The sequence below is a fragment of the Cricetulus griseus genome, chromosome 2 (assembly GCF_003668045.3).
Source record: "Cricetulus griseus strain 17A/GY chromosome 2, alternate assembly CriGri-PICRH-1.0, whole genome shotgun sequence".
In the NCBI taxonomy this organism is placed as follows: Eukaryota; Metazoa; Chordata; class Mammalia; order Rodentia; family Cricetidae; genus Cricetulus; species Cricetulus griseus.
In genome coordinates, this window is record NC_048595.1 from 437,052,836 (window position 1) to 437,070,450 (window position 17,615).

A 17,615-nucleotide genomic window follows, 5' to 3' on the forward strand; every position below is an offset into this window, starting at 1 on the left:
GAACTGTCATGTGGGTGCTAAGAATTGAACCCAGGTCCCCCTGGAAGAGCAGCCAGTGCTCTTAACTGCTGAGCCATCTTTCCAGCCCCACATATACACATTTAAAAAATGTGAAAGATCTTTAAATAAAAAATAAAAGTCATAAATGGGGGAGGGGTGGCACTAAAGCGACAAATGTAGGGCTACATAATGGAGTAATGGGGAAAATGAAAACGTCTATAATATTAAAATATAATTAACTTTTTACAATTCTGTCACCGGAGGAATTTTTACAAGCAAGTTTTTTATTTAATAACTTATTTAACATTATTTTATGTGCATTGGTGTGAAGGTAACAGATCCCTTGGAACTGGAGTTACAGACGGTTGTGAGCTGCCACGTGGGTGCTGGGAATTGAACCCAGGGCCTCTGGAAGAACAGTCAGTGCTCTTAACCTCGGAGCCATCTTTTTTTTGGTTTTTCGAGACAGGGTTTCTCTGTGTAGCTTTGGCGCCTATCCTGGCATTCGCTCTGGAGACCATGCTGGCCTCGAACTCAGAGATCCTCCTGCCTCTGCCTCGGGAGTGCTGGGATTAAAAGTGTGCGCCACCAACGCCTGGCTCCTCTGAGCCTCTTTCCAGTCCCAAGTTGTTCATTTTTAATTGGGCTGTCACTATGTCGAACATTCTATGAACTAATTATAATGAGTGGCAAAAGGGGGTGCGTGACAAGTTAAAACTAAAATTACAGTCTCTTCCCAAAGGAGTCAGAGCTACCGGTAGGCATGTGAATTCCTCAGCTCTAGTCTAAAACAGTTCAACACAGGGAATTTCAAGCCGGTAGAGGGCGCGCTCCAGACCAAGAGGCTGCGGAGCTGAAAAGAAAGGCAGCCTAGTGTAGTCAGTGAACTCCAGCTTGCCATTGGGTTGGGGACCGGGTGTTGTAAGAGAAATGCTACCAATGAGCCAGGGCTGTGCTCAGTGGCTTTTGCCACAACGATCTTGGCCGGTTGGTATTGAGGTACCAAACAACCCCGTTTTACCGATAAGACAACTGAAACATATTTGTGTGTTTGACAGGGTCTCACGTAGCCCAGGCTGGCCTCAGGTTGGAGGATGACCTCGAACTTCTCATCCCCCTGCAGGATGAATGCTGTATTACAGTGCTGGATTTAGGCAGTGCTGGGGAAATTGAACCCAGGGCCTCATGCATGCTAGGCAGACACCCTACCAACGGAGGTACAACCCCGTCCTGAAAGTGAGCCAGTTGTTTAATGGGTGCCCTCCAAATATTAACAAACCTATACTCAGTCTTAACCTCTTCTCCGCACCATCCCCTCCCTTTCTCCCTTTCCCTCATCCCCTCTCCTTTGACCAGGCGAAGGAGAATCTTTCTAATCCCTAATAAGCACCCCGAGCCATCCTTGCTAATGAGCCTGAGGCTGAACCAACTTTTCCGCAGGAAGAAAGGGCTTAATTGGTAAGAAGAGATGAGCTCATAAAACCTCGTCAGACTGGCAGCCCCTGCCCTTAATGGTCTGAGTCTTCCCCTTTCCTCTCTGGAGATGCTGGATCCGAGCGGCTCGCGGGGGCTCAGCATCCGCCGCCCTGGTCCATCTGCGCGCGATGCTGTACCCCCGAGTCTCCATCTCCACCAGGGGACCCCGACACAGAGACACCCGCGCCCCCGGAGGTCGCTAGCTGTAGCTCCATCACTGTCTACTTCGAGCAGTAAACCGGGGCCTCGAGAGCCCCGGAGCGCCAGGCCGGGCGCGGAGGCGACGCGCGTTCTGGTGCCAGGGAGGCGCGCGACGCCCTGGACCGTGCGCATCCCCGCCTGCAGCTCTGGGGGACAAGGGAGTACCGCCGCCCTGCCCAGGTCCCTGTCTTCTCCCATCCTGTCCCGGGTTCTCGCCCGGTGAGGGTCCCTGGTGGAGCCGTGGCCGCCAGTATCGACCGGTATCTACCAGTATCTGCCGGCTCGGAGATGCTCCAACCCTTCAGTCCCTGGCCTCGGCTCAGCACAGCCCCAGGGTACTCACCGCAAGCACCCCGCAGGGCTACGGTCTCACTCGGCTCCTAGTCTCAACCAGTGAACTTGAAGGTCCACTCCAAGAACCCCTAGGCTCTGGGCTTGGGTATTGGTAGCAATATCAACCAGCATCCTGTAGATGCGGCGCCTGGGGCTCGGTTCTACGCCCGGCTCCGTGCGCTCGCTCGGTGAGGGGCTCCCGGACTCGACCTCCGCTTGCTGTCTGGCCAGGTGAACCTTCTGGAGCCTAAAGGCTTCCGTCCGGGAGCCTTTAAAAAGGGTGCCTTTTTAAAGGATCCGAGCCTACCCGAAGCTTCCTTCCAATCCCTGCAATTTCAGATCTCCACGCTGGTTCATCCCTATACCGGCTAATTCTGGTTTGGCAGGGAAAAAAAAAAAAAAAAGAATCTGCGGGCTCCTCACAGGCACACTCTTGTGGCCGGTTGAAGTTTATCCCGTGGCTAAGATTCGTCAATGCTGTGCACATTTGCAACCTTAGGAAATGGCCAGAAATCTCAGGGGTGTGTGGGAAATCAGAAGTACCCTCCCCTGTTTTTTTTTTTTTTTTTTTTTTTTTCTGGACCAGGAGGGAAGTAACAAGACCTTCGTATGAATCTCCGCCAAAAAAGAGCTGTTTGTAGAGCGAAGAAAAGGAATTTCAATACTCATGGTCACAGTGGACTGAAAATCCCTCATTTTCGTCCCAGCCTGGGTACCTTCGCTTTCCATCTTGCTGTAGTACCTGTTATCTGCACTCATAGGCAGGCAACATAATGCTTTGCTCTCGGAGAATTTTTAGTGTTTTGTTAAATAAATGAAACAGGCGCTTTTTAACCTAACCTGACCGGTTCTATTCTTTCCTGCTATAAATTACCACAAACATAGTGGCTGAAAGCAACCCAAATTTCTTATTTTACATTCCTGGCAGTCAGAACCTGAAGTGGGGCCTTGCTGGACTAAAATGCAGTTGGCACTCCGAAGGCTGTGTTCTTCCTGGCAGCTCCAGCTGAGCCACCAGCTTCTCCAGGCTGCCCACATGCCCTGGCTGGCAGCCACTTCCTCGTCCTCAGAACCATCTACATTGCATCATTCTGTCTGTCTTGGTACTAGGTCACTTTCTCTCCATTGTTTGCCCCTCTCTCTTCCTTTTTCATTCGAATTCTTTTAAACATGTAAAATGTATTTACTGGGTGTGTACGTGCTTGCATGCCGCCGTATGTGTGTGGAGGCCAAAGGACAGCTTTCGGGAGGCGGTTTTCCTTCCACCTCGTGGGTTCTGGGGATTAGACAGGCATTGGTAGCAGAGGCCCTTCGCTGCTGAGCTTTGTCTCCAGCCCCTTCTCTTCCACTTGGGGTGATCTTGATCCTGCCTGGATAATTCACACATCTATTTTAAGGCCAGCTGACTAGCAATGTACTTCCATCTGCTACCTTGATTCTTCTCCTGCCATTTAAGGTCACATAGTCTCAGGTTCCTGGGATTCGGAGATAGATTTCTCAAGGGGGGAACCTATTCTGCTGCCCACCATGGATTTCCTTTCCTTTCTCCTTTCTTTTCCAAAAGACATTCGTTTGGATTTTGTATTGGTGTTGCCATTATTTTTTATTTTTTTTGAGAGATAGCAGTTCATCTGCCCCAGGCTAGCCCGATAGTAGCTGAGGATGGCTTTGAACTTCAGATCTCCCTGCCTCCACTTCCCAAGTGCTGGGATTACAGGAACAGACCACCACAGTCAGTTAACACAGGGCTGGGGATGAAACCCAGGTCTTTGGTGCATGCTAGGCAAGTGCCCTCCAGCTTGAGCTCCATTCCCAGCCTTCCTAGATTCATCTTAATAACTAGGTGAGCTGAGGGATGGCTAAATGAGGACATTTGCAGGAACACTTCTCTGATGATGGCAGCAGAACAAATGGATGGTGAGTACTCCCTTAGGCTGTTGAGGTCATACATTCCAAACAGGCTTTTGACAGCAAGTCAAGAGCTGGGAAAGCCAGGTGTGGGGGCTCACACTTAGAATCCTAGCACTTGGGTGGGAAGTTCAAGGCTAGTCTGGGCTACAAAAGAGCATTTTTTTTTTTTTTTTAAGGTGGTGAGTTCCAAGCAAGTATCTCAAGTACAGAGGATCCATCTGTTTTTAAAAGAGGTGCTATGGATTGAATTGAGTGTGAGGCATCCCCCCCCTCATGATTTGGAACACTTGGTCCCCAGCCATTAGTGTTGTTTGGGGGAGGTTATGGAAAGCTTGGGACACGTGGTGTGGCTAGAAGAAGTGAGTGGCTGTGGGCAGACTATGAAAATTTTATCTGCTTTTGGTCCTGGCTCAACTTCTCTATTTTTTTTTTTTTTTTTTTTTTGGTTTTTCAAGACAGGGTTTCTCTTCATAGCTTTGGAGCCTGTCCTGGCACTCGCTCTGGAGACCAGGCTGGCCTCAAACTCACAGAGATCCGCCTGCCTCTGCCTCCCGAGTGCTGGGATTAAAGGCGCGCGCCACCAACACCTGGAGTCTTCTGTTTCTTTAAAAAAAAAATTTTTTTTTTAACCTGGCAGTGGTGGTGCGAGCCTTTAATCCCAGCACTTGGGAGGCAGAAGAGTTCAAGGTCAGTCTGGTCTACAAGCAAGTACCAGGACAGCCTCCAAAGCTACACAGAAAAACTCTATCTCAAAAAACAAAAACAAAAACAAAAACAAAAACCCAAGCAGCCGTGTGTGTGTGTGTGTGTGTGTGTGTGTGTGTGTGTGCGCGCACGCGCGCACGTGCATACACGAGAGTGCATTGGGAACAAGTGACCACAGAGAAAAGAGGTGCCAAATCCACTGGAGCTGGAGTTATAAGCATTTGTAAGCTGCCTGTGGTGGATATGAGGAAGCCAACTTGCATTCTCTGTAGTAGGTGTAATTAATAGTAGTAGGTACTCTTAAACACTGGGCCCATCTCTCCAGCTCCTGGTATTTTGTTTTTGTTTTTTGTTGTTTTTTTTTTTTTCCTAAAGTAAGAATGGCCTACAAACTTCATGCAGAAAATTGTCCAAAACACTGGTGCACTTTTTCCCCAGGATCTGGCTATGTAGTGCAAGCTACCCTGAAACTCCATCATCCTGCTTTGGCTTTCTGAGTTCCAAAATTGCAGGCACTCACCACCATGCTCAACCACATTCCTTTGGTACCATAGTCCTTTTGATAGGCAGCATAAATCATCGGGGCAATCATAAGACTTGAAGGCAGCTGGCACATGCCTTGAATCCTAGCACTTAGGAGGCAGAGGTCAAGTAGATCTCTATGAGTTCGAGGCCAGCCTGGTCTGCATAGCAAGTTCCAGGGCAGCTGGGAACACACAGTAAGGCAAAAAACAAACCAGAGACTCTCTGGCCTCGGTAAAATTTCACTTCTCATCAATTACTTCACATCTTTTCTTTGGGTAAGGGGTGGGAGTGGGGTTGTGTTTAATGTGACATTAGTGACGAGAGTAAACTCCAGGAGCTGACGAAGCAACTGTAGAAGCCACTGAGGTGCCCAGCTAGGCTAAAGCCAGTTCACTTTGTAGGAAGTGAAGGAAGAGACTCTCACCAAGGCCAACAAGGTGACATTGCCAACTGGGATTTGCACACCAATTGGAAGCTTAAAAACCAATATAAAGAATGTTGGTACATTGGCTGCTGCTGACTCCTCAGGCAGGCGGTACAGGTGAAAAGCCATCAGTAAACGCCTAAATCTCCCCAAATATTTACAAAAACAAGCCTAAAAACAAGACTCTTGGGCCCTGCTGAATATTTGCTCTTGGGCAAAGAAGATCCCCATTTTATGTTTAAGCCTTCTTTCTCCTACTGCAGTTTCATGTGAGGGAAAAGTAATTCTTTTTCCTTTGTATTCATTTTCAATTTTGATCTGTCAGACTTCACCTCCGACAAGTATGACTTATCACTCATCTTGATGAACAGAAATACTGCAGGCCTGAGGGCTCATGCAAGGATGAGGCTCTTCACACCTTTTAATGTTCTTTTAGGCAAAGTGTGGTGGCACACACCTTTAATCTCAGCACTTGGGAGGCAGAGGCAGGTGGCATCTCTGAATTTGAGGCAATATAGTGATTTCCAAGACCACCAGGGGTACATAGAGTGACCTTGTCTCAAAAAAAAAAAATCTATGTGTCTTTTTGCTTGTTTGCTTGTTTGCTTGTTTGTTTTTTGAGACAGGATTTCTCTAAGTAACTGTCCTGGTTATACTGGAACTTACTTTGTAGACAAGGCTGGCCTTGAACTTAGAGATCTGCCTGCCTCCACCTCCCAAGTGTTGGGATTAAAGACATGTGCCATCATCATCTGGTCTCTATCTGTCTTTTTAAATTTTAGGTTTATTTATGTTTATGTGTAGGCATGTGTTGCCTGTATGTAGTTTGTATGTTTACCTCTTGTGTGCCTGGTTCCTCCTGAGATCAGAAGGAGGAGTTGGTTGCAGGTGGTTGGTAGCCACCATGTAGGTGCTGGGAATCAAACCGGGGTCCTCTGCAAGAGCAGCCAGTGCTCTTAACCACTGAGCCTGTTCTCCAGTTTGGTGTGTAGGATCCTTAGCAAACAGGCTTGATTGACATTATACAGAATAATTGCCCAGGACTCTTCCACAAGCTCAGTGTTAAGGGGATGAGGCATATGACTCAGTGGTGGAGCAGTTGCCCAGCTCACATGAGGCCCAGGACTGCAAAACAAAATCCAAAAAGATTAAAGTGTCCTGAAACACCAATATCTGAAACTGGTTCAGACTAAGGGAGACATAAGACATGACATCTAGTGTCAGTGTGTGGGCCTGGGTCACTTTAACCGATGAGTCCACTGGCTTCGTCTGTCTGGGGTCTAGGGACTGGGTAACAGGGATATTGTTCTGTCTGTCTTTGAAAGTGATGACTAGTACTGGGGTTCAAGAAGACTCCTGTTTCATGTCTGTAAAATGTTCACCAAAGTGTGACAAGTACATAATGCCAGGCACTAGTTCTCCATGAGACTCAGCAGTTATTTTAATAAAGTCATCCCGCCCTCTCGGTGTTGAAATCCCTGTAGTGGTCCACGTTCCCTTGCTGTAGTGGTTTAAAAAAAAAGTCCCCCAAACGGAGTGGCACTAATGGGAGGTGTAGCCTTGTTGGAGTAGGTGTGATTTGTTAGGAGAAGTATGTTATTGTGGAGGCAGCCTTTGAGGTCTCAAATGCTCAAGCCATGCCCAGTGAGCCAGACCACTTCCTGTTGCCTGTGAGTCAAAATATAAGAACTCTCAACTCCTTCCCCAGACCAGGTCTGCCTGTATGCTGCCCTGCTTCCTGCCATGATGATAATGGACTAATCCTCTGATCCCTAATTAAATGTTTTCCCTTATAAGAGTTGCTATAGCCACAGTGTCTCTTCACAGCAATAGAAACCTTTACTAAGACACCTGCTGACCTTCATTAATAGTGTTGCAGGAAACCAGTGTAGTCTGCCTGCTTTGCTTTTCCTGTTTGCCAGCCTTTGCCTTTTCATCTTGTGCAGGTCCAGAAAATACCGGGAAGCTCTGTCCTGCTCATGCTTCACATCTTTGCCCCTTGGTTCCTCCTGACCACGATGAGACTTCTGGTCTATATTACTTTCTTTTCTGATACTGTGGTAAAACACCATAACCAAAAGCAACTTCTGGAAGAAGGAGGGTTTTTTTTAGGCTTATAGCTATAGAGGGCTAAGTGTCCATCATGGTGGGGGTGGGGGGAAGGCTTGGTGGGGCAGGCGTGGTGATAGGAGCATGAAGCTGAGAGGTCACATCTTCAGCAGAGAGCATGAAGCAGAGAGAGCAAACTGGACCGAGGCAAGGCTGTGAACTCTCAAAGCCCACCCCTAGTGATGTACCTCCTCCAGCAAGGCCACACCTCCTAAACTTCCCCAAACAGTGCCACTAACTGGGCATCAATTGCTCAAATACTTGAGCCCTTGGGGGCATTTCTCATCTCACCACCTTTCAGGCTCTTAGTTTAGTGTGCTGGGCATCTAGAAGGTGAGTCTACCTGTGGTACTCAGCTAGACTATGGACGTGGTTGAGACTACATGGTCCTGGCAGAGCAACCTTGTGCCCAGTGTGGAGAAGGCTGCTGGAGAGAGAAGCAATCATGGAGAGTCCTTCACAGTTTCCTGTGGTTCCTTTCCCCTGTGGGATGGGATAGTCAGGTGGAGGATGAGAGAGGTGTCTGAAAAAGTAACTACTTAAAGCCACATGTGGCTTTCCGGCTCCTTGTGTAGAAGCTCCCCTGGGGCCCTGGGGCATGAGAGCAGAGCTGCAAGTGATGGCACACACCTTCGATTCCAGTACTCAGGAAGCTGAGGAAGGGAGATCACAAGTTTGAGACTGGCCTGGACTACAGAGTAAGGTTGAGGCCCACTTAGAGCTCTAAGTAAGACTCCATCTCAAAACAAACAAATAATGTTCTTCCCCTTCCTGTCCCAGGGACTTGGACAGCTATGCTTGACTGTGAAGACACGGCTTGGTTCAAGAACCACGGCAAGCACAACCAGTTCCAAAAATGGTGGACCTCAAGTTCCTGAGGAACATACATTTTGCCAAGACACCTAACAAGAGAGTGAAGAAGACAGACAAACAATGCAAAGGCAATGAGTACAGAAGCCATCAAGGACCTTGTGTAGCCCCAGGTGGTTAAGCCCAAGATGCCAAAGGGCCCCAGCTGAAAACTCAGCCACCTTGCTCTCATCACTCACTCCAAGCTTGGGAAGTGGATTAGAAGCTACCCGGCCAAGGGTCTGAAAGACCCCGAAGGGATACTTTCGTAGAGGGAGACCCACACACCCAGGAATCAGCGAGGCCACGAACTGGATGCAAAAAACAAGAGGCTTTATTGGAGACGCAGGTACCTGGGGCGACTTAGCTTCTGTGTGGCTAAGCGCCCCGAGCCAAGGGAAAAGGGGTCCTTATATAGGAAAAAAGGCGCAAGCTAGGAGCAAGGATTCTATTGGATAATTCTAATGAGGCATTATACAGAGCTATTCCCATTGGTCAATGTATATGAGGCGCTATACAGGGTTATTCAAATGAGGCAAAGTACAGAGTTATTCAAATGAGGTGAAACACAGAGTCTTTCAAATGAGGCGAAATACAGAATCATTTCCATTGGATGGTTCAAATGAGACACAGAGCCATTCCAGATCAGCATATTCTCAAGGTCTGGTGTCTGGTACAGCAGACTCAATTCCCCCCCCTTTCCTGATGGCTGACCTTGGGGGCGGAGACCTTGGGACGGAGTGTTTCTCTTCGGGCGGGGCGGGGGCTCAGGGGCAGAGCTCCAGGCCGGCTCACTCGGTGTTTGTCCTCGTGCTGACCCACCTGGTGCTCGCCCTCGTGCCAGCCCACCCGGTGCTCGTTCTCGGGCTGGCCCACCTGGTGCTCATTCTCGGGCCGGCCCCACCCGGTGCTTGTTCTCGGGCCGGCCCCACCCGGTGCTTGTTCTCGGGCCGGGCGGGGAAAGGCCACCGGGGGTGGGGATCGGGGAAGCCGCCGACAGGAGGAAGAGGAGACAAACTTGAGAAAGAAAGGGCTAAGGGACAGGGGTCTTTCATTCCCCCATTTCTCTTGTAACTGAATGGAATCTTTCATTCAGAGGTCTCTAGATACTCTGGATCTATTTGCTTTAGCTGATGATATTGTTGAGTTAAGACTAAAGCCTGTACAACAGATAGTCGTTCTCTGATGAATTGAGTCAGTTTGTTCAGAATGCAGGGACCAAATATGAGGATCAAAAATAGAATAACCAGAGGTCCCATGAGCGTGGATATAAGGGTAGTCAACCAGGGGGATTTAGCGAACCATCCCTCGAACCATCCTTGTTGAGACTCAAATAGCTGTTGCCTCTGTTTTAGCCTCTCCCTAAGTTTGGCCATGCTATCCCTAACTATTCCTGTATGATCTGCATAAAAGCAGCATTCTTCCTTGAGGGCAGCACATAGCCCCCCTTCCTGTAAAAATAATAAATCTAATCCCCGTCTGTTTTGCAGGACCACCTCAGAGAGTGATGTTAAGGATTTCTCGAGTGCACTGACTGACTCTTCTAGGACCTGGATATCCGTGTGCATGGCTTGTTGTAGAAGCTTAAAATGATTAATTCCCTGTAGGGCAACGGTTCCGGTCCCTATGCCGGCTGCTATGCCCCCCATTGTTATTCCTCCTAATAATAGGGCCACGGTAAAGGATATTGGCTCCCTCTTATATCGGGTTGATTTCTCTAGTACGCTGTAAACATATTCAGGTTGGTGGTATGTGACTTTGGGCCAAAGTTCTATCAATATACAAAAGTCAATGGTGGTGTTGAGAACAGTGGTAGAGACACAGGGAGTCAACCCAGTACTGCAAGCCCAATAAGTTCCATAAGGGGCAACAAGGTATCGGCTGTCCTGAGATAATGGCTCTACTTGGTTACATAATTCTTGATGTGAGGAAGGAATCCTGCCTATGCATAGCCCCTTTCCTGAGACCTCAGATATTGTGAGCTTGTGCTGCATAGCAGCTCCGCAACTGGTAGGTGCTGAGGTCTGGTTGGAGTAGTTGCCCAGTATTGCCACGCCTTCATAATATGGGGGCCGGGAAACTAGGCATAACCAGCATTCCTGAGTCTTGTTGGGGTCTGAAAAATTTAAGGCTTGGTAAACTCCTTGGATTAATTGTAATAATCTATCTCTGGTACCTGGAGGGTCTCTGGTTATCTCGATGTTTAGGGCATCTGGGGTGGGGGAGAAGGTGACAGCACCTGGTGTAGGAGTGATAGCTTTAGGAACGGTAGGGGGTTTAGGGACTTGAAAATGGGTTGGGGATCTCTGGTCCGCTATTACTATGTTTGGCCCAACTGATTGTTGGCTTAGGGGAGTAATTTGTCTGTACAGGGAGAATAAAGTCACCGGATCTTTCCCTGCTCGGTGCAGCCTGAGTCCCCAGACCTTAGGACTATCCCAAGTAGTTCTTTTTCCAGCATCTGTGAACCTTAGGATGAGAGGGTTGCATTTTCCTCCGGGGGTGGCGCCTTGAAAACCTCCCCCTCCGGCACTATCATAACAAGGTCCGCAGGCTCTTTGCCCACATCTCCATGGTCCTTTCCCTGCGTACCCTGGGATCTCCCTCCGTTTGAGAGTGATGAAATCCCAAGAGGAAGAGGGTTTCCAGTAAGCCTCCCCTGTGGTTTCACATCCCCATCTTGCACAGTACCCTTCCTGCGGCCCCCCGCAGCCATGAGTTGGTTTATGGCCGGGGCAAACATAAAAATCCTTGCTTCTTGTTCCTATCCTTCCCCCAGGGTGGTGGCATCCGTACCCTGGGAATGGTTCCTGGTCAGAGGGATCCCAATCAGACCCTACTAAGTCACATAGGTCGACATAGAGAGGAGGGAACCCATCATGTAGAGTCCCTATATAAGTGCTGAGGTTGGCTATTTCCCCGGTCCCTAGATTGGCTATTTTCCAGGTGATATTATAAACCCTGTGGGGGTTAGTTGCTACATGGGGGGTAAACAGACAACCAATCAACAGGAGGGTGTACGAGAGAGTCTTATCTTTAAAGGATTTTGAGTGCGGTGTGCGGTCCATTCTGATGCAGTGGCTGAATCGGTGGGTCGGGCTGGCTTTACATGTGAAGCATGTATCCAAGCTGCAATGCCGTCTACCTTGAGTGCGGTGGGAGTGGTAAGCAAAACGATGTAGGGTCCCTTCCAGCGGGGTTCAAGGTTCTTGGCCTGGTGACGCCGGACCCAAACAGTGTCCCCGATCTGGTAGGAATGGGGGATGGTGGGATGGTCCCTCTGGTCTTTATAAGCTTGAGCAAGGGGTTTCCAGACCTCCCGTTGTACTAGTTGGAGGGCCTGTAAATGAGCTTGGAGAGAAGGGGAGTTAGCAAAATCTGAGACATCTTGATCAAGAAAGTTAATGATAGGAGTAGGTACTCCATACAGGATCTCAAAGGGTGTGAGCCCATGTGGTCCAGGGGTATTACGAGCGCGGTAGAGTGCTAGGGGGAGTAGGAGGACCCAGTCTCTAGTGCCAGTTGCAAGCGACAATTTTGTTAAAGTCTCCTTGATTGTTCTATTCATCCTTTCTACCTGTCCTGAACTTTGGGGTCTATAAGCACAATGTAATTTCCAATCAATCCCCAACAAGGTGGCCACTGACTGACTTACCTGGGAGACGAAGGCGGGCCCATTGTCTGTTCCCAATACCTGAGGCATCCCATAACGGGGAAAGATTTCTTCAAGCAATTTCTTAGTAACGATCTTGGCTGTTTCATGTTTAGTAGGGAAGGCTTCAACCCATCCTGAAAAGGTGTCTACAAAAATTAATAGATACTTGTATCCATATTTTCCTGGTTTAATCTCAGTGAAATCTATCTCCCAATGTGTTCCGGGCCGGTAGCCTCTGACCCGGTTCCCGGGAGGAAGCTTCAGTCTGGATGCGTTGACTCGGGCGCACGCATCACATTGCTCAGTTACCTGTTTTAGAATATCGTTCTTCCCCAAAAGGAAATTGAATTCCTCTTCTCGTTCGAGGAGCTCCCGCATCTTCTTGGAGCTCAGATGTGTCATCTTATGTAAAAATGTCACTAGGTACTTGGTTACCCGGTAGGGGATGACAGTCTTTCCTTCATAAGTCCAATCCCCGTTTGGTTCCTTTGCGGCTCCCAATTTCTCTAGGGTTTGGATGTCTCTTTGTTCATAGTCCCATGAGGGGAAGGGATGGTCGTTGGTGGGCTCTAGAGCCAGGAGGTTAGTGGTGTCTGTGGTCAGGGCCGCCTCTCGGGCAGCCAAGTCTGCCCTTCGATTGCCCCTTGCTTCGAAAGAATCCCCTTTTTGGTGTCCAGGGCAATGTATGATACTTAAGGCAGCGGGCAGATGAAGAGCCCTTAAGAGAGCGAGGATTTCCTCCTTATTTTTAATGTCTTTCCCTTCGGAGGTAAGCAGCCCCCTCCGTCTGTAAATTTCTCCATGTATATGGGCAGTGGCGAAGGCATAACGACTGTCTGTATACACGGTGAGCCTCTTACCTTCTGCCAATTTTAGAGCCTGCGTGAGTGCTATGAGTTCTGCCCTCTGTGCGGAAGTTCCAGGGGGGAGTGCCTGGGCCCAGACGACCTGATTCTCTGTGGTGACTGCCGCGCCCGCCTTTCGTTCTCCTTGATGCAAAAAGCTGCTTCCATCCGTGAACCAGATGTGGTCCGGGCTAGGTAGAGGCTGGTCAGTCAGGTCGGATCTCGCTCCATGGGCCTCGGCCAATACCTGTAAGCAATCATGAGCCTCGGGCTCCCCAGGGAGGGGGAGCAGGGTGGCTGGGTTCAGAGTCACCAAAGGCCCGAAGTGGACCCGGTCTTTGTCTAACAGCATAGTCTGGTAATGAGTCATTCGGGCATTAGTAAGCCATCTATCTGGAGGCTGTCTGATGACTGCCTCTACTGCATGAGGGGCATGTATGGTCAAAGGCTGCCCCAAGGTTAGCTTGTGAGAATCTTTTACCAGCAGGGCTATAGCAGCAATCATTCGAAGGCAGGGTGGCCATCCCGATGCCACAGGATCCAATTTCTTGGAGAGGTATGCAGTGGGCCTTCTCCAAGGCCCCAGTTTTTGGGTGAGGACTCCCTTAGCATAGCCCTCCTTCTCATCTATAAAAAGTTCAAATGGCTTAGCTAAGTCCGGTAGACCCAGGGCTGGTGATTCAAGGAGAGCCTTTTTGATGTCGGTGAAGGCTTTCTTTTGGGGCTCTTCCCATTTAAAAGCAACCCCTGGCCGAGTGAGGGGGTAGAGGGGAGCCGCCATTTCGGCAAACCCAGGGATCCATAGGCGGCAGAAGCCTGCCGTTCCCAAGAATTCTCTCAGTTGGCGGGGATTTTGTGGGGTGGGAATGTCTAAGATGGCTCGCATACGGGCTTCCGTTAGCCATCGACGTCCATCCTTTATCTTGTATCCTAAATAGGTCACCTGTTTCTGACATATCTGGGCCTTCTTGGCGGATGCCCGGTACCCTAGGCTCCCAAGAGTCTGGAGGAGGGCTTGAGTGCCTTCCTTGCATTCCCCTTTGGTTTTGGCTGCCAGGAGAATGTCATCTACATATTGTAAGAGGATTAGAGCGGGGTACCTAACCCGGAATTCTGCCAGGTCCTGATGTAAAGCTTCATCAAAAAGGGTAGGGCTGTTCTTAAACCCTTGAGGTAGCCTAGTCCAAGTCAGCTGCCCAGAGATTCCAAGGGCCGCGTCCTGCCATTCAAAGGCAAATATAGGCTGGCTGGTGGGATGCAGGCGGAGGCAGAAGAAAGCGTCTTTAAGATCTAAGACTGTGTACCAGGTATAGTTAGGTGGCAATCCACTCAGCAAATTGTAAGGGTTGGGGACAGTAGGGTGTATGTCCTCTATCCTTTTATTGACTTCTCTCAGGTCCTGCACTGGCCGGTAGTCATTAGTTCCCGGCTTCCTAACGGGTAGCAAGGGTGTATTCCAAGGAGATTTACAGGGCACCAGAATCCCTTGTTCAAGTAACCTTTTAATATGTGGCCGAATTCCTTCGCGGGCTTCTTTAGGCATTGGATACTGTCTGACGGATGCAGGAAGGATGGCAGCTTTTAAGGTTACTATAATTGGGGCCTGGTTAATGGCAAGGCCCATTCCTCCTGTTTCAGCCCAGGCTTGGGGAAATTCCGCAAGCCAGTGATCAAGGGTTTCCTGATTGTTCGAATTAGTCCTCTTTTCATGGAGTCTATATTCATCTTCTATGGACATTGTCAAGATGGTAAGGGGAATTCCCTCTGGCCCTGTGACTTTGACTTCTGACCTCTCAAAGTGTATTTGAGCTTTTAATTTGGTCAATAGGTCCCGTCCTAGTAAGGGGTAGGGGCAATCTGGCACATGGAGGAAAGAATGCATAACCTTACCGGTCGCGAGCTGGAGCTGCCGATTTGTAGTCCAATGGTACTGCTTTCCGCCTGTAGCTCCCTGTACCCATGCAGTCCTGTGACTCAGGGGTCCGGGTGACCGATTCAGAACGGAATGTTGTGCCCCTGTATCGACTAGGAAGGTGACCGGATGCCCCCCGACTTGCAGTGTTATCCTGGGCTCAGGGGGGGGCTCCTGGCCCCGACTCCTCTAATCTTCTAGGTTCAGGAGGTCAGAAACCCTTGGCGGTGGAAGCTTGGCCCGGGGGTTCTTAGGGCATTCTCTTGCCCAATGTCCTTTTTCTTTACAGTAAGCACATTGGTCCCTGTCCAGGTGGGGCCCCCTTCTGTCATCCCTCTGTCTATTCTGTCTCTGGCCTGTCACTACTGTGGCCAATAACCTGCTCATTTCTTTATTCCGCTTACGGTCTCTCGCAACCTCTTTTTCCTCAGCTTCCTGTCTTAGTCTTTCCTCTCTCTCCTGAGTTTCCTTCCTCCAACGTTCTTCTCTTTCTGTCTGTGTTTCCCTCTTATTAAAAATACGTTCTGCTTCCTTCAACAAATCTTGGAGTGTATATCCCTGTAGATTTTCTAGCCTTTGAAGCTTGTTTCTTATGTCCGGGGCTGATTGCCAAATAAAGGACATAGAAACGTTGGTGGCCTGACCTGGATCTTCCGGATTATAGGGAGTATACATCCTGTACGCTTCTTTCAATCTCTCTAGAAAAGCGGCAGGTGATTCCTCCGCACCCTGTATTATCTGCTTCACCTGGGCCAAATTAGTGGGTCTGCGTCCTGCCCCCCGGAGTCCCGCTACCAGCAACTGGCGATAGAGACGCAGGTGGGTCCTACCTGCTTCGGTGGTAAAATCCCATTCAGGTCTTTCAAGAGGGCAAGCCGCATCAATTTCATTGGGTAGCTGGGTGGGCTGCCCGTTTACTCCTGGGACATTTTTTCGTGCTTCTAGTAGCACGCGCTGTTTCTCTTCCGAGGTTAAAAGGACCTGCAAAAGCTGCTGACAATCATCCCAGGTGGGTTGGTGAGTCGTGAGTACCGACTCTATGAGAGATGTCAGCCTCACGGGGTCTGCAGAAAAAGAAGGATTATTATTTTTCCAGTTATAGAGGTCCGATGCTGAGAATGGCCAATACTGAGGTTGGCCGTTCAGCCCAGTTCGGAGGGGCAGAGTGGTTGAATCTGGAACGGGCTGCTCCCTACGACCTCTTAGTCGATAAGCCATTGGTGAAGGGTCAGGGGCCGCTTCCGCCAAGGCAGCGGCGGAGTCCGCTTCTGCCTCTGGTGGGGGCGGCAGTGGCGGATATGGCGGGGGCTCCTCCGTTAATAGATCAACCAACTGGTCTTCTCCCGGAGGGAGTACCTTAGGTGTCTTCTTTTCTTTAGCCTTAGTGTCTTTCACCACGGTAGGGTAAAGGTTGGAATGGGAAGGGGGGTTGGGAGGAATCAAAGGAGTGGGAGGTGTAGGGGCCGAAGGAATGGGTCGGTTGGAGCGGTTAGAGGGGGGAAGGAGAGAGGGGCCCTTGGGATGTAAGAAAGGACGTACCCAGGGAGGGGGGTCCTGAACCAAAGCCTCCCAAGTGACGATATAAGCCACTTGATCGGGATGCCCGTGTGGTCCAGGATCCATAATCTTCTCTTTTATCTGGAATATAGTCTGGGGGTTAAAGGTACCATCTCGCGGCCAGCCTACGTCAAAGGTCGGCCATTCTGAAGAACAAAGAGTAATCCATTTGCGTTTACGCACATTAACAGATTGGTTATGAGCATATTCCTGTACATCTTTCCAGTGGGAGAGTGTTAGGGACAAAGGAGTGGTGACAGTTTGCCCCATAGTTTCTAGGCTTAGGAGGGCACAAATGACAGCTACAAGACAAAGACCGAATAACACAGAACAGACTTTCGCAGCGCGGTTTCGACAGAGAGTCGACAGAAGGAATTGAGAGAGAGTCGAGGAAGGGGGCCCTCCTTCCTCGTCCCCAGTAAAGATTGCAAATCCCTCAAGCCGAGGGCCTTCTCCAAAGAGACTGGGAAAATGTCCAGTCATAGATCTAAGTTCAAAGTACAAATCTCTCACCCTGAGGGCTTCCCAAGTTCAAAATACAAATCCCTCTTCCTGAGGGCTTCCCAAGTTCAAAATACAAATCCCTCTTCCTGAGGGCTTCCCAAGTTCAAAATACAAATCCCTCTTCCTGAGGGCTTCAAACGCTACCAGGACGTCTCCTGGAGCCGCGGTCGGGAGTTCGGACCCGTCAGTCCCTCCTCGGATCCGCCTACAAATGTACACAGCTGTATACTACAAACGCAAGCGCAATTCACAAGACAGACTCAGACCAGACAAGACAAAACAGCGGATCCGCACAACACTTACCTCCCAGACGTGGGTCGGTGGTCCCTGGGCGGGTCTCAATCCCGGACGAGCCCCCAAATGAAAGACCCCGAAGGGATACTTTCGTAGAGGGAGACCCACACACCCAGGAATCAGCGAGGCCACGAACTGGATGCAAAAAACAAGAGGCTTTATTGGAGACGCAGGTACCTGGGGCGACTTAGCTTCTGTGTGGCTAAGCGCCCCGAGCCAAGGGAAAAGGGGTCCTTATATAGGAAAAAGGCGCAAGCTAGGAGCAAGGATTCTATTGGATAATTCTAATGAGGCATTATACAGAGCTATTCCCAT

The 17,615-nt window shown here is 49.6% G+C and overlaps 2 protein-coding genes across 2 annotated transcripts; both read right to left on the bottom strand.

Moving 5' to 3' along the window:
- Positions 1-9,564: 9,564 nt before the first annotated feature.
- LOC118238429 (MLV-related proviral Env polyprotein-like) lies at positions 9,565-12,172 on the bottom strand. Its single transcript, XM_035441083.1, has one exon. The coding sequence runs from the start codon at positions 11,599-11,601 to the stop codon at positions 9,622-9,624; it is 1,980 nt and encodes a 659-aa protein (XP_035296974.1). The 5' UTR covers positions 11,602-12,172; the 3' UTR covers positions 9,565-9,621.
- On the bottom strand, positions 11,604-17,303 carry LOC118238207 (the record flags this gene model as incomplete). Its single annotated transcript, XM_035438851.1, has 2 exons — positions 15,776-17,303; positions 11,604-11,884 (listed from the first exon to the last, which is right to left on the bottom strand). Coding segments are annotated over exons 1-2 (1,491 nt in total), but the record flags the coding sequence as incomplete, so codon positions are not given.
- Between the last annotated feature and the right edge of the window lie 312 nt (positions 17,304-17,615).

What these genes read in the sequence shown, in the direction of transcription:
- LOC118238429 (XM_035441083.1), bottom strand. Translation starts at nt 11,601, where the DNA reads ATGGACCGCACACCGCACTCAAAATCCTTTAAAGATAAGACTCTCTCG.